This window comes from Panthera onca, chromosome D4 (assembly GCF_046562875.1).
Source record: "Panthera onca isolate mPanOnc1 chromosome D4, mPanOnc1 haplotype 2, whole genome shotgun sequence".
NCBI lineage: Eukaryota > Metazoa > Chordata > Mammalia > Carnivora > Felidae > Panthera > Panthera onca.
In genome coordinates this window covers 77,445,257-77,461,760 of record NC_138351.1, presented here as the reverse complement: position 1 = coordinate 77,461,760, position 16,504 = coordinate 77,445,257, and the positions used below count along the sequence as shown (strand labels likewise).

Sequence of the window (16,504 nt, the reverse complement as noted above, 5' to 3'; positions counted from 1 at the left end):
GGAAAAAGGATCTATGTTTACTTGGGGGGGGTTGCAAATGTGATGAACCCATGCATATGCACCCATTTTATAAACGTACACATGTGCATATATGTACGTACATACATACACACATACACATAAATACAATAGAGTTATTTGGTTTGTGTGCTTGTGCGTAAGTTCTGACGCCCAGAGAAAGCTCCCTGAGCATTCCATAGTAGCTCAGCTGTACTTACATGCCTGGCCACTTCTTAGCCCGCGTTCCTACCCACTTGTCCCTTCCATGGAGGTGATGAATTCCAGCTTACTGAACCTAGGTCCTTGCAAAAAGAACACGATAACGTTCCCGTGCAGGCAGGAGACTAGCCTAATGCTTTTAGTGAATAGTATCCTTCTTGGCTTAACGGGGTATGCTTAACGGCAGTCATGCCCCACCCCAATCATGTATTTAGCATTAACATCTGTCGTCTTTGTTAGACATTATACAAATAGTTGTCGGAAGTCATCCTTGCCTTCAGTGAGATCATAGTCAAGGAAGAGCAATCAACCACATGGGTGTGGTTGGAAGGGTGTAGGCTTTAGAGCTAAAACAAAAAAAATGAAACCAAACACAGCCAAAAATGAGGCTCAGCTTTTGCCTTACTGTTCACCATGAGTTTCCAAGTCTCTGGATTTCTCCCCGCTCTCTCCCAAACAGTGAGGATGATCCTTCCCAACCCCATGAATTACCCCCAGGGATTCGACACAGGGACCTGTAGCCCCCCAGACACAAAGCACAGTATGTAAGGAAGAAAAGCAGGGTAACTGAGGGAGCTACTCCATCCGTTGCAGATGTTCCTGGCACGTGGTGAATACAGTGGAGTGAATAGAATGCCCGCTGTCCCCTCCAGTTCTTGGCAGGTGCCATCGGGGACACAGACATGCTTGTGAGTAACCCTGCTCTTAAGGAACTCACAGAGCAGGGTATTTTGCGAGTCTTGTGAATCATGTAAGATATGTCTATAAACATCGTAACCTGTTCCAGGGCAAGGTATGGTATGTAGACTCTGGAATATTTGCTAGTTGGATGTATTAAAGAAAAATAAGCTTCAGTTTGCCTTAATGCTCTGATTAAAGGAGCCCTAGAAAGGTGTGTTTTTTTTTTCATTTATTCATTCAACAGATATTTATGAGGCGCCTATTTTGTCCCAGGCCCCCTACTGGGAATCACGTATCAGAAGGAAGTACAGACCATGCAGAATTATGTTTGATTTAATAATGTTGTCTCATATTTGTAGCAGGTTGGAAGAAAGGGTACTACTGTCTCCTGATCCCTAAGTGGACTCATTCTAGAGATAAGGAAGCAAAGCTGAGAGAACGTGAGCGAATGTCCTGGGGTCACTCAGCTGATGGGAGGCAGAGTCGAGGTTCAGCTACTCACCTGTGTGAAGCCATAGCCTTGACTCTTCTCCATGTTTAGTCATCTGCTTGCTCTGACATGACCATTATCTATCTCATTTGCTCCCCATGGCAACCTGATGAAGAAGGAAAGGCAGGGATTCTTACTCATCCTCCTAGATGTGAAAAGCAAGGCTCAGAGAAGTCAAGCGTTTTGCCTAAGGTCACACAGCTTGTTGGCGAGAAAGCCAAGTTTGGAAGTGACATCTCTCTGGCTTTCAAGCAGTGGCTAGGGGTTCCTGCCGCTTTAGGAACCACGCCCAGGGATCTGCGCTGAGTCTGGTGGACAGGGAGACCCCGCTGGCCCCGTAGCCCAAAGAGCACTGGCCCATTTTCTTGTCCTTCTGCTCTTCTGCTCCAGGGCGGCCTCATCGCACTGCTGCTCCTGCTGCTGGTGTTCACTGTGGCGCTGTATGCCCAGCGGCGCTGGCAGAAACGTCGCCGCATCCCCCAGAAGAGCGCCAGCACGGAAGCCACTCACGAGATTCACTACATCCCATCAGTGCTGCTGGGACCCCAGGCCCGGGAAAGCTTCCGCTCCTCTCGGCTACAGGCTCACAATTCTGTCATTGGAGTGCCCATCCGGGAGACCCCCATCCTAGATGACTATGACTATGAGGAGGAGGAGGACCTACCCCGCCGGGCCAACCACGTCTCCCGCGAGGATGAGTTTGGCAGCCAGGTGACGCACACCCTGGACAGTCTGGGCCGGCCGGGAGAAGAGAAGGGGGACTTTGAGAAGAAAGGTGAGTCCTCCTTGTTGTATCCCACCTTCCAGGGGACGTTCTGGGGAGCTGGGAAGAGGCACAGGAGCTGGGCGGTTGGGGACACAGGTGGTGTCTTCAGGGCTGAGCCACTTTGGATTCATGGGCAATCATCAGACTTTGTCTTCTCTAGTTCTTTAGCAGTGATGGGAGAAAGAAAGAAAAAAAAAAAAGGAGTCCGTGTTCTTGGAATTGAGTTTTGAGGAGCATGAGAAGTTACCTAGTTCAATATCTCTCCATTGTCTCTTGATTACTTCCCTTGATGGCCTTCTCACTACTCTGGTGGGAAGTCTCCTCATTTTCACACACTACTATTAGAAAGTTTTTTCCTTACATTGAATTGAAATCTCTTTTCTCTGGGCTTTCATGTCCACAAAGAAAATGAATCTGATTTCCTTCTTTAAGGCAGCTCTTGGAAAATTTGACTGCAGAAAAAAAAGGAGCGCTGTACCTTCTGGAAATCAATCTGAATAATCCCAGTTTCTTCAGCCAGTCTCATATGACATAGTTTCAGACGTTTCGGCATCCTGGTCACTGTCGTCTAGGTGGAGAGTCTGACTTTTCGTGTCCTAGAATGTAACACCAGCACTAACAGACCTCTTCCTCAAGGTGGGAATACTCCTGTGCCAAGCCAAATGGGACTCTCACCTCCCTCTTGCCAGCTGGTATGCTTCTGTTGATGAGATCACATTTGTTTTGCACCACTACTGCTGGGTCATACTGAGATTTTTTGGTGACTGAAACCTCTCACACTTTTTGATATATGCTGTTGCAAAGACACATTTCCCAGAAGTTGGAAGACAATTGATTATTTAGACATGAGCATAGAATGTGTTCTATCTGTCTTTAGTAAGTGTCTATGGCACCAGTTTGTTTATAGATGGGATTTGGCTCTTTCCTATAAATGCTGCAAGCGAACCATTCTGCTCTTTCCTCCTCATTGTCTCTGTGATGCTGTTAAAGGCTTGGCCTGGAGACCCCCGTTCTGACACCGACCCACTGCTTTTGGTGAGTTGAGGGGAGCCCTCGCTGCTTGGGCCAGCGCCGGAGCTCTGAGCTCCACATCCTTCTTCTCTCCTTCCAGGGCCCTTCCTCTTGGACCCGTCTTCTGTTGTGCTCAGTGGACTGATAAGGACATTAAGGGTGTCTTGCACGGAGACATTTTGTCAAGCCTAGAACCTTGCAGAGAGGGGAGAGTGAGACAGTAGGGGAGAACACAGGGTTTTGTGTCACCTGGACCTGGGTTCAAATCCTGCCTCCTTTATTTACTGGGTGACTTTGGAAAAATAGGAATTCAGCCCTCCGAATCTCAGTTTCCTCATGGAAGGGTTCGGGAAGGATTCAATATAAAAATAAAATGTGTGCAAAATACGTACCCCAGGGCCTGGCACGTGGTAGAGGTTGAATCCCCGAGAGCTGTGTTTGTAGACCTCAGGCCCCTGCTCTTAGCCAGGCTTCCAGAGTGTCCTTAACCCAGGCCCAGTGTTCATCCCCAGTCTCCTTATATGTTCTAGCCTGGGGTATTTCCCTTGTCCTCCATGGTCACTCCTGTCTCTGAACTGTTCGTTTACTGGCATTCCCTTCCCCCTGCCTCCAGGAAGTGGAGATGAGCTAATTAAATTAAACCCCACTCCTCAGTTCACTGGTGAAATGGCCTTGGACAAAACTCTTCGCCACCTGGAAGGCCATGCCTTCGCCTCACCTGTTTTTGTCTGATCCACGTTATTTTTTAAAATAATTAATTTTTTTTAATGTTTATTTTTGAGAGAGCGAGCGAGTGTGAGCGGGGGAGGGGCAGAGAGAGAGAGAGGACACAGAATCTGAAGCAGGCTCCAGGCTCTGAGCTGTCAGCACAGAGCCCGACGTGGGGCTTGAACTCACAAACCACGAGATCATGACCTGAGCCGAAGTGGGACGCTCGACCGATGGAGCCACCCAGGAGCCCAAACAATTAATTTTTTTAATGTTTATTTTTGAGAGAGAGGGAGAGAGAGTGAGTGTGAGTGGGGGGGGGGGGGCAGAGAGAGCAGGAGACACAGAATCTGAAGCAGGTTCCAGGCTCCAAGCTGTCAGCACAGAGCCCGACGCGGGGCTCCGACCCACGCACCGTGAGATCGTGACCTGAGTTGAAGTCGGACGCTTAACCGACTGAGCCACCCAGGTGCCCCTTGTTTTAAACAATTAAAAGAATTTTTTTTTTCAAACCCTGCCTAGGCATTAAAACAAAGTACAGTTTGAAATACCACACAGCCCCTTCATCACTGTATCCAGCCACCCTTCCATCCGTTAAGGGTGGGCGAGGAAGAAATCTAGGCAAGATGGAAGTGAAGGGCACACTTTTCCTGACTGCGCCCAGCATGCTGGTCGCCCTGCCTGACTGTCAGGAGGGGGCTGCTCGGGGCTGTTCTTGCAACACTGTGGTCCCCGAGCACCTGCTCCTCCTTGTCTGGACAGGAGAGGGATGGCTCCCCTGGCAGGTTGTAGAAGATCTAACAGCAGCTCAGACAGGTGAGCTCTCTTTGCCTCAGGCGGCCCTTGGGAGAGAACTGTGAGGTGCTGTCTTTCATGAGGTGACCGGGGAGCAGCCATGGGCTTTGTCCAGAGTGGACAACTATTCGGAGGCTGGGCAACCCAGACGAAAGTAATCCCGTAGCCCTTTTGAAGTCATACTGCCAAAGGCTGATCCCAGCTGCATGTTTGCTGCGTAGCATTTGCCTATAAATTCAAACTCCTTCACTATTCTCAAGCGCTGTCAGCCTGCTTTTCAGCTTGGACTTATAGAGAATAGAGAGGACACTCTGGAGAGCAGAGGGAGGAAGTTTCATTACCAAGGGGCCGCTGCTTGGGTTTCCAGACCCCAAGAGCGGTGTCCTGAGCAGTGTTCATCCCCACATTCAGCCGGTACACGCCCGTGTGGCCACACCCTTTGTTACATATTGAACTTCTGTGTCAGTTGGTAAGTAGCTCCCTGTTCTGAGTTCCCCCCGCCGCGCCCTTCTGCTTCCTGGCCATGCCAGCCCCCCTCCAAGAATCCTCCTGAAGCTCCCACCATCCAGGAACAGGGGTGGCTTTAGGGTACCTCCCCGGTGTGATGGCGGGTGCCCTGTCTTGCTAGTTGGTGCCTCTGCCTTAGAAATGCTCAGGAATTTTGCATATCATTGCTGATACACCTTAGCACATTGCTGCTGCGGATTTAATCACGTCAGTATGTGAATGCTTAGCACTGTGTTTGGTACGTAACGGAAACTTGATAGATTTCAATTCCAGTTCTCCTTATCCATCCTGAAATTTATGTTTCTCTTCCCTGAATATTATGCATGAAAGCTCAAGGAAATTAAGGTAACAGATTTATCACCTTATCAAGTGATAGGTTAGGGGATGGCTGAATGGGTATTGGGTTTTCTTAATTTGGTTTTATTATTGTGGAAAAAGAATGCATACTGTTTCTAATGGAAGGAAGGGAAGGAAGGAGAGAGAAGGAAATAGAAACAGAGACCTTTACTTAGCTATATAACCTCTGTTTTGAGAACTTTCCTTGAATTATGCCATTTTCACCAGTAACCCTGTGAGTTGTGTACTAATGTTGCTCCCATCCTACAGAGCAGGAGATTAAGGCGAAGAGGGGCTGAGTAACCCGTCCAACGTCACACAGCAGGAAAGTGACTGAGCCAGGTTAAAATTCCAGCACTAGAACTGTCTCGATAAGGGGCAGAACAGGGGTATGGATACACCTCCCACGCTGAGTTTCATGGTCTTGAAAGGCACTAAGCTGTTGCAATCCCAGGGACAGCTAAAGCATAGCAACCATGAACTTGCTTCGTCCACAAATCAGGGAAGAAAAATATATAATTAACATCTGTTCTTGGAGGCAGGAAGCTGCTACAGAGTAAATCTGGACTTCTGGATTGGCTTCTAGCAGGGACTTTGCAACAGAGAGATCCCATTTTTTAGTGTTTTGAGAGACTCCCAAGGGTACAGGGGACTCGTATTTGTTGTCAATAGAGCACTCTAGGGTGACAGAGAACTGGAAAGCTGTTTATTAACTTACCCTCCTAATGCCCCGAGGCAAATGCCATGTAAATGTCATTGTTGTGTAGTGCTTTCTAAAATTTCAGAGCTCTTTGTACTCAGCACCTCATTCAAATGCCTTGATGTTCAAACCCTCAGCTTCACTCCTGCCCACATCTTAACTTCCCTTTCCTACCCTCAGCCATTCTTTACACAGCGGCGGCTCTGTTATGATCCTTCTGGTCACAGCGTTTCATGCTGAAAGTTTTTCCTGAGCTCTCACTGCTATTGACCTCAGCTTCCATACTCCAGCCAATGGCCTCCTCTCTGCTCTTCAGTTTTCCTGAGCTTCTTGCAGCACAGGTCCTTTGCATAGCCATGATTATGTTTGCCTGGGGGAATCCCAGTCTTTCTTTCCCCAGTCTATCATGGCTGACTCCTTCTCATCATTCTGGCGTCGGCTTAGTCTCACCTCATCAGACAAAGCTCTTTTCTCTATGTGAGCTCTCTTCTTTTGCCTTCTATCAACTCCCCTTTTTGTTTCTATAATAGTAATATTTAAATTATTTGGGCGTTTTAATTAATTGCTTTAATTTTCCCACTGGATTCAGGGTTCCATGAAGTTGTGTACCAGATATGTTTGGTTTGTTCTGTGCCTCATGAAGTATCTGGCATACAATATGTGTTGCATCAGTTAGATGGAGGAATGGGTAAATGAGTGGATGGAGAGATGGCTATCTTAGTGCGTTTCCACAGGCTGGTAACTTGCGTGGACTCCTTACTAATCTTTTTCTGACCTGGACCAGCCTTGTTTAGTGTTTTTAAATCAAGGATTTGTTGACTCTTCCCACCCCTTTCATAAGGAAGAAATTACTCTTATCAAAATTTGGAGATCGTCTCAGTTATGCAAGCTAAAAGTAGCAGAGCCAGAATTTGAACCCAGCAAACCCCAGTAGGCTCTGAACACTGTACCACACGCATTAATCCTGTTCATTTATTTGAGCAGGAGAGGTAAGACATGGGCTTAGCTGCTAGCAAGCCAAGTCCCTTGGAGCTGTGTTTATCAAAAATATTGAACACCAGCCACAGCAAGAAATAGATTTTGCACTGAGGCCCCACATGTATGGGTAGGAGGGTGTGTGTGTGTGTGTGTGTGTGTGTGTGTGTGTGTGTCTCTAAAATAAGTTTTGCAAAAGCATACTTATCTTTATTACGTGTGGCATGCTCTGATATTTTCTGTTCTTTTTATGTCATCTTTTTAATGCTGGTATGGACCACTGAATTGGTTTCACAGTTGACGAGTGGGTCTTGACCTGAAGTTCAAAGATCTCCTAAACCTTAGAGAGGGTGTATTATATTAGGATCCCCAGGGGCACAGGTCCCTGGTTCCTGCAGGTGCTTTTTGCCTGGAGATCTGAAGGAAGAGGATAATTCAAGGTACTCAAGGTGAGGTTTGGGTGGAGGAACTGGGGATGGTACATGAGAGGGTCCTGGCCCACATGAGGGCTTTATGTCTAATGTCCCTGTGGCCAGCCCCTTGGTGTCTTTTACCCAGCATGATGGCCCGGGGTCCCATCATCTGTATACTCTCTCTTGAAACTATGTGGCCATTCCTTCCAAAGGCTGCTCTGTATGTTCTGTATGTTCTTTCCTTAGGGGACACTCTCTCTTCCATCCATCCCCCAGCTCCCAGAAATTTCTCCTGCCGTGTTCACTCCCTGAGAAAAACCACCCATCCTTTAAGCCACAGCTCAACACCTTCCTTTTCCCAGGTTCTTGGAGGCTCAGAGGGAGGTTGTCCAAGAGCATGAGGAAACTCACTCCCTAACAACAGCTCCCATTTGGCAGGGCTTTGAGGGTGCTGCCAGGCTCCCTGGGGAGCAGAGGAAAGCGGGATGGGCAGAATGGCTTCACCAGGGCTGAACTGCTTTTAACTGGTTCATACGTTGTGGCTCCACATAAGATTATTTTTTTTTAACGTTTTATTTATTTTTGAGACAGAGAGAGACAGAGCATGAACGGGGGAGGGGCAGAGAGAGAGGGAGACACAGAATGGGAAGCAGGCTCCAGGCTCTGAGCCATCAGCCCAGAGCCCGACGCGGGGCTCGAACTCACGGACCGCGAGATCGTGACCTGAGCTGAAGTCGGCCGCTTAACCGACTGAGCCACCCAGGCGCCCCAAGATTATTTTTGAAAGATAGTTTCTTTAGTGTAAAAAGAAAATGTTGGATATGACTTTCTTACACCAATCTGCCCTGGCTTCGTGTTACCGACTGGCTCTCCCCTCTCCTTGTTGAAAGTTCCTTTTGGAGTCTGAGTTGCAAAATGCCCCAAAGGCTGTTTGGTGTACTTTCTGTCTTCTTTACACTTACATCACCTGTCCTAGAGGGAAAGGGGGCTGACGCTTTAGTCCCTGCATCTTTTTTTGGGAGGGTGGATATACTTCCTTCACTACTCAGTCATTCCTTCATTTACTCATTTGATTGTATTTTTTTAAGCAAGTTTTTTAAGTTTCTTTTTATTTATTTTGAGAGAGAGAGATAGAGAGCAAGCCGGGAGGGGCAGAGAGAGAGGGAGACAGAACCCCAAGCAGACTTTGTGCTATCAGCTCAGAGCCCATCGTGGGGCTCGAACTCACAAACCATGAGATCATTACCTGACCCGAAATCAAGAGTCGGATGCTTAACCAACTGAGCTACCCAGGTGCCCCTCATTCTCTTATTTAACAGGTGTTTACTGAACACCTACTGTGTGCAAGACCTTGCATTTAATGCAGAAGAGACAAAGCACGATGGGAAATCATTTTCTTCTAGAAGCTCACACTTTAGAGGGGTATAAAACAGTAATAGCCGCTTTATTTTATATAGTCCTTTAACATTTATAGAATGGCTTCATAAACATTATATGATACTCTGTGTGTTACTGAACCCTTTGAGAGACCAAAAACCTTACAGAGCTCAGAGGAATTGAATCACTCTGCCCCCATGACAAAGAGTAAGTTTGGGGATGAAGGTCTCCTTAAACCCACATCTCTTGAGTTCAAGTTCACGGCTCTTTCTGTCTGGCCATACCGTATTTATCTCTGTAGCATCTTGACTATCGTTTGGCAAAACAACTTGTTACATCCAGACTGCCCTCCCCTCTTCATCTTAGGCGTAAGAATGTCTCCTCTTTGAGTGTATTCAAGCCTGGGTAGCTCTTGGTTCAGAATACTGTGGCACGATTGGAGATGAGACACAGTAATTCTTTCTAATTCTCAGATTGTAAAATTTGAACTCAATCCGTTTCCATTCTGTTTTCTTATTTGGACTTCTTAGAAAACAAAGTGGGGCAAGATCTGTATTTGAAAAAAAAAAAAGGTTCCTTAGAACTGGGCAGCCTGGCAAGTATTCAGAATTGAAAAGTTTTCTTTTTTTTTAATGTTTGTTTATTTATTTATTTATTTGAGAGAGAGAGAGAGAGAGACAGACAGATAGACAGACAGACAGAGTGCAAGCCGGAGAGGGGCAGAGAGAGAGAGAAAGAGACACAGAATCTGAAGAGGCTCCAGGCTCTGAGCTGTCAGCACAGAGCCCGATGCGGGGCTCAAACTCACAAACCATGAGATCATGACCTGAGCCGAAGTCGGACGCTTAACCGACTGAGCCACCCAGGCGCCCCTTCTTTTCCTTTTCTTTTAACCCCAGCTGGCCACTTGCAGGGTGGTAGAACATTCGTGTTGTTGCCAATTAATGTTCCCACGCAGTGGAGTGCATAAGACTGTGGAAGACCAGACTCTGACTCTGCACCAAAGCTTTTTCTGCTTTGATGTGTCAGTCCCCCCGTCGTGGACATTGGCCCTGGTGCCGGAGTGCACAGGCTGGGCAAAGCAGGCGGGAGCCGCTCCTCCAACAGACTGGAGCTTGGCATCCCCAGACAGCCGTCCTCTGAGCTGTCTCCACGCTCTCTAAAATAAGATATAGACAGAGATTTGTCATGGAATCACAAACAGGAATGTCACCAAAGCTGTCACCAGAGCCCCTTAAAATGTCACTTCCCAGCATTAATTGCCACGATAGCAAAACAAACGGGCGTTCTCTGAACATTTGCTCTTCCCCTCCTCCCTCATGATTCTTCCCCTATCTCCCTGTCTCCCCTTTTCTCCCTTCTCCCTCAGAGTCCCCCTCCCCCTTGTCTCCAGGGACACTCTGGGCATTCTGACTTGATTAGACTGTGCCCTGGAGAGGCAGCCCTGCCGCACACTGACAGATGTGGGTGAAGGAGGTTTGATAAATGTCAGGGGCTGAAGAGACTGCTCCCTGATTGATCAGAGCTGGAGCAATTTCCCAGCAGTCAGGGGACTCCGTATCTCCCATACAGGCCTCCATTGTAATAGCTGGACATCACCCAGCGGGGGCCTGACTGTCACCAAGAGTCCAGGCAGCTGAGGCTCTCTCTCCTCCAGGATCCCAGCCTGCCTCTGCCTCCCGTATGCTCATCCGCCCCTGGGATGCAATAAATTACCACCCTGATCCACACTTATGGTCATTTTTTTTTTTAACATTTCCTACTTAGCAAAGTTTGTAGGCTCATTGTAGAAAACTTTTGAAAAAGCCTAAATTAGACGTTTTTCATAATGCCTCAGTAGCCACAACTGTTGACAGGGTTTTCCTTTTGTTTCTCTTCTCCTCTTTTGCATATTGAAAGTTGAAAATCTATTATTTTATCTCTTACATTTTTCTGAAATATTATGCCAGAGCATTTCAAACTGCTCATCATTTCATCTTCTGACTGTCTCATAGTTTATTTATTGGTGAACATTTTAGTCACTTCCTTTTTATTCTATGTTCATTAGCAATAGACATTTGCGGCTTATTATTTTCCACTATTCCGTATTATTTTCTCAGGGTATATTCCCAGGAGTGGAATTACTGGGTTAAATGATTTGACTGTTATAAAGTTGTTGATGCGTGTTTCACTCAACACCCCCGTGTCAGAAAGTCCCAGTAAACATTTGTTAAATAAGGGAACATTTGTACATCTATTTTTTTATTTATGAATTCAACAAGCTTAAATTAGGTCTGTACTGTGTTAGGCACAGTTTAGGGCATGAAGGATAAAGCAGTGAATAAAATATATATAATTCCGTTTCCATTAAGTTTACGTACTTTTTTTGGGAGAGACAGACAGTGTGAGCAGGGGAGGGGCAGAGAGAGAGAGGGAGAGAGACAATCCCAAGCAGTCTCCCCATTGCCAGCACAGAGCCCAATGTGGGGCTTGAACTCATGAAATCACAGGCTCATGACCTGAGCTGAAACCAAGAGTTGGACCCTCAACTGACTGTGCCACTCAGGTGCCCCTAAGTTTATTTTCAAGTATGGAAAGACGGTAAATAAGTGAACAAGAAAAAATATATTTATGTAAAAATATATAATTAAATAGAAAATATAAATATGTATGAATATACATTATATAAGCATAAATATATAAAATACATATGTATAATCATATATAATATCAAATCATGATCCTTGCTACAAGGGAAAGTTAAATTAAAACAAGGAAAGGAATTAGGATTCTCAGGAAAGGTCTCACTCATCTGAGGACCAATCTGTAGTAGATGAAGAACCCAGTTGGATATTTGAGGAAGGAACGTTTCGGGCAACATGAATGGCAAGTGCAAAGGCCCGGTGGCATCAGTGTGCTGGGAGTGTTCAAGGAATAGGAAGAAGCAGTATGGGGAAGAGAGCAGTAGAATAAATTGGGTCACAGAGGTGCTAAAGAAAAGGTCATGTAAGGCCTGGTAGGTAAGGGTGTTGGCTTTTGCTGTGAGTGAGATGGGGAGCCATTGGAAAATGGGGAGTTAGTTTCCTGCAAAGGTGTTAAGCAATTGGGAGTGAGGATGAAAAGGAGGGGTTTAGGTGGAGTTGACATTGAGAAGGAAGGATGCTGGGGAGACCAGAGAATAGAGGTTGTGGTCTGGCATCTCTGGGGTAGAATTCAGTCTCCAGATGTATTTCTTTTGTTCTGCTTGCATACAGAGTATGTTTTACATTTTTCAGTTAAGTTGCCCATCTTCATAAGGCAGGACATTTCGCGTCACATTCACATTTCTGCCCATGCGTCAGGCACCGTTGAGTTGGAGACTTGATCACTGGAGACTCTGGGAATGCTAGGCCTTCTGGCACACGGCGGAGGCTGAGTGGTAGTGCCTCATCCGGGAGGGCTGTTCTCCCTCTCCAGCTCTGGCACCACCTGACCCACTTCCTTAACAGCAGCGATCCCCACTTTGGTGGCAGGTCCGGATGCCATTCTTCACCCTCTCCAACTCCTTGAGTTTTGTGTTTCCAGCCAGAGGGAGGCTCGCAGCGGAACAGACACCAAGAGACCTTTGAGAAGTCAGACAGCAGAGTAGGAAGTGGCTAAGAAGCCTGGCTCTCAAAGCAGACCCGTCATGCCTGCAGTTCACAAGGTGTGAGAACTGGAGAAAGTCACTCACACCTCAGGGACTCGGTGTGCCCGCCTCTGAAATGGGATGGCCTTCTGCAGGATGCTTGTGGCTATGGGATCAGGTCACACTTGTCAAACACTTAGTGGAGGAGTTTGATTCTAAACAGAAGCCATTATTGCTACTGTGTGAAATGCTCACTGCATTCAGCACAGGGAGGCTCAGAGAGGAGAAGGGGCTTATCTAAGGTTGCACAGCCAGTTCTGCGGAGTGTGTACGTGGGGGAGGGGTGGTGGTGGCCCTACCAGAGGCCATCTAACTTCCAGCCAGCGTCACCTTAGTGTGACTGCCACACATTCTGAAGGGATGATTTTTTCTATTCAAATCCTGGATGTGGACCTGGGTCCTGACACATTCTGGGAGATGACTGTCTATGTGTGAGAGGAACGAAGGAATGAATCCCCGGCTGCAAGGGGCTGTTTTCTCCCCTGGGGAGAGTCGGGTGGACAGCACAATGCTGAGTTGGCTGTGCCAACTCCAGTTGTTCTCTGCCTTTCCAGGTTTTCCTTCAGCCATTGCTCAGCAAGGGGGGGTCTCCTGTCTGAGAGGGTTCAGATGTCTGGCAGGCAGGACCTTCCTCCCTACCGTCTCCTGGGTGGGACAGGAGAGACGCAGGATTATGAAAGCAGGGGAGTCTTGAGGCCCCTCTCCGAGGCTCCAGGCTCCTGGAGAAAGGATATCCATGGGTGTGCAGGCAGATGCATTGCTGCCCCCTGAGCACAGAGAGGCCACTGACGGGCATGGATGGATAATCCCCACCCAGTACCCGGCTCCTGTGCGACCCTTAAAATGTGGCTGCCCTTATGCCGGCAGCCCACGGGCTCACTGCTCCTTGACATTTCCAAGGTGGACATTTACTGCCTGCTCTCTCTTCTCTGCCTTTTAAATCTATGGTACTTGAAACATGTTGTTTCCTCTTTTCTTTGCCTGGGTCCTCATCTGTGGAATGAATACTGAAGACAAAAGTATCTTTGTAACTTGGCCAAGAGCCATTCTGTTTTGGGTGGTCAACATCCCCAGCAGGATAAGAGTCTGGTTTCTAAAACGTTCTCAGAGAGCCAAAGCATAAGAGACTCTTAAAAAACTGAGAACAAACTGAGGGTTGATGGGGGGTGGGAGGGAGGGGTGGGTGGGGGATGGGTATTGAGGAGGGCACCTTTTGGGATGAGCACTGGGTGTTGTATGGAAACCAATTTGACAATAAACTTCATATATTGAAAAAAAAATAAAAAAATATAAAACGTTCTCAGACACTAAGTCTTCTGGGCATCCAGCAATGACATGAGAATGGGGAGTGAGACTGGTGTGCCTGGGTGGCTCAGTCAGTTACGCGTCTGACTTTGGGTCAGGTCGTGATTTCAAGGTTTGTGAGTTCGAACCCCGCGTCGGGCTCTGTGCTGACAGCTCAGAGCCTGGAACCTGCTTTGGATCCTGTGTCTCCCTCTTTTTTCTGCTCCTCCCCTGCTCATGCTCTGTCTCTCTCTCTCTGTCTCTCCGTCTCTTTCTCTCTCTCTCTCTCAAAATAAATAAATAAATAAATAAATAAATAAATAAATAAAACATTAAAAGAAAAAAAAAAGAATGGGAAGCAAGTAATCTTCCTCCCTTGGCTCCACTGTTCCATACTTGAGTAGAGATCAGCCATCAGCTACATGGAGCAGACTGCCCCCCACTGTCCCTCTTCATCACATACTTTCCCAGCCTCCCTCCTCCACTTCCTGGCGCCCAGACAGTATTAACAGACACAGGCTGGCTTTGGAAACTGCATCCTGTGGAAAAGGTGATGGTCTCCCCTAACGAGGGGCTCTGGGTCAGAATCTAACCTTTATCTGCTCACTGGTTTTGAGATTTTGGACTAGTCGTTTCTTTGGGCCAGTGGTTCTCGACCCGAGGTGATTTTGTCGCTGTCACCTCCTTACTGGGGACATTTGATAATGTCTGGAGACCTTGTTGTTCGTCATGGACTGGGGAAAGGGTAGAGGATGCTGACGGTGTCTGGTGGGTAGAGGCCGGGGATGCCGGTAAATGCCCTGCTATGCACAGGACACAGGATGGCTCCTCGCGGTAAAAGGATTACCCAGCTTAGAACGTCAGTAGGGCCGAGATTGAGAGGCCCTGTTCTAAGCCCTGGGTGTCACATTGGTAGAATGGAGGTTCTAATTTTCACAAGAATGTGGGAGAGCCAAATAATTACGCAAGCGAATGCTTCTTGTCAACTAGCACATTGCACAAACATAGGATGGGAATGCCGTTGTTGCATTGTAACTTTTTTTTTTTTTTTTTTTTTAGTTTTCGGCCTGTTTTGTTTTCCAGTATTTCTTGGTTATTGGGAGACTATCTTTACAATTTTTGTAGCCAGTCTTTGATATTTTTATTTTTTAGTTTTATTATTTAAAAAAAAATTTTAAAAACTGAGTTGAATCCTCAGCAGCTTTTTTTTTAAGTTTTTAAATTTATTTTTGAGACAGAGAGAGACAGAACATGAATGGGGGAGTGGCAGAGAGAGGGGGAGACACAGAATCGGAAGCAGGCTCCAGGCTCTGAGCCATCAGCCCAGAGCCCAACGCGGGGCTCAAACTCATGGACCGCGAGATCGTGACCTGAGCTGAAGTCGGATGCTTAACCGACTGAGCCACCCAGGCGCCCCTAAAAAAAATCTTTAATGTTTATTTATTTTTGAGAGAGAGGGAGGCAGAGAGAGAGGGAGGGTGACACAGAATGCAAAGCAGGCTCCAGGCTCCGTGCTGTCAGCAGAGAGTCTGACGTGGGGCTCGAACCCACAGACTCTGAGATCATGACCTGAGCCGAAGCTGGCCGCTTAACTGACTCAGCCACCCAGATGCCCCAATTTTTTATTTTTTTAATTGAAAGCTAGCTGACACACACAAAGTGACATTACTTTCAGGTCTGCAGCGTAGTGATGTGACAAGTCTCTATGTTATGCTGCGCTCACCACAATTGTAGCCACAATCTGTCACCATACAGCACTCTTACAATACCATTGACCCCATGCCCTGTACTCCACTGCATTATTTTTTTGTTCACTATATAGAAGGATTTGTTCTTGAGAGAGCTACCTCAGGGCCTTTGCATTCCTGTCCCTGAACAGTGTTTTCTCCTGGTTTCTGCATGACTTGTTCTCTCAGTCCCTCCCGGTCTTTTTCATAGGTCATGTCATCATTGAGGTCATCCCTGACCACCCCGTATGAATTAGCACAGTACAGACAGTCACAGGTACACACCCCACACTCTAGTCTCCGTTCCCTTCTTCTCTTTTTCTCCTAGCCTTTGTCACCATTTGACCCAGTATACATATCTGTGTATCTAATTGTCTGTCTCCCCCAGGTATTTTGTCGGTTTTGTTCAGTGCTATGTGCTTGTTATTTAGATCACTGCCTGGCACAGAGCAGATAACAAGTAAATAACTTCTGGAATGAATGGGTAAATAGAATGAGTGAATGAATCAATGAATGACTGACACTGAGTGCTTTTATTAAGTTTGTTCAGGTTTCAAAGAAGAGACTGTTTGGGTTAGCTGATGAGGATTTATTTTTAGTGCAACAGGAATAATATTAGCTAGCTTGTATGGGCCAGCCTCCATGATCAGCACTCCATAAATATTTACGCATTTAATCCTCAAAAAAAAATGTTGGTATGGTCAGTACCTCTCATTGCCCTTTTTTTTCAGATGAGGCAACCAGAGCTGGGAGAACACAGGTAACTTTCCCAAGATCACGTACCTGCTTGGCGTTAAAGCCGGGATTTGTACCTTGCTCTTTGTGTCCTTTGAATGCTTGCTTTTCACTGATGTTCTGCGGCCTTCACA

General features: G+C 46.9%; 1 protein-coding gene across 4 annotated transcripts in view; it reads left to right on the top strand.

The window, feature by feature from the left end:
* The window catches only part of ASTN2 (astrotactin 2), an 876,482-nt gene that overhangs the window by 202,588 nt on the left and 657,390 nt on the right, over positions 1 to 16,504 (top strand). For all 4 annotated transcript variants that reach the window (XM_078436555.2, XM_078436553.2, XM_078436554.2 and 1 more), the window contains exon 3: positions 1,781 to 2,165. In XM_078436555.2, the coding sequence (XP_078292681.2) occupies positions 1,781 to 2,165 (385 nt within the window). The remainder of the gene's footprint in view (positions 1 to 1,780; positions 2,166 to 16,504) is intronic.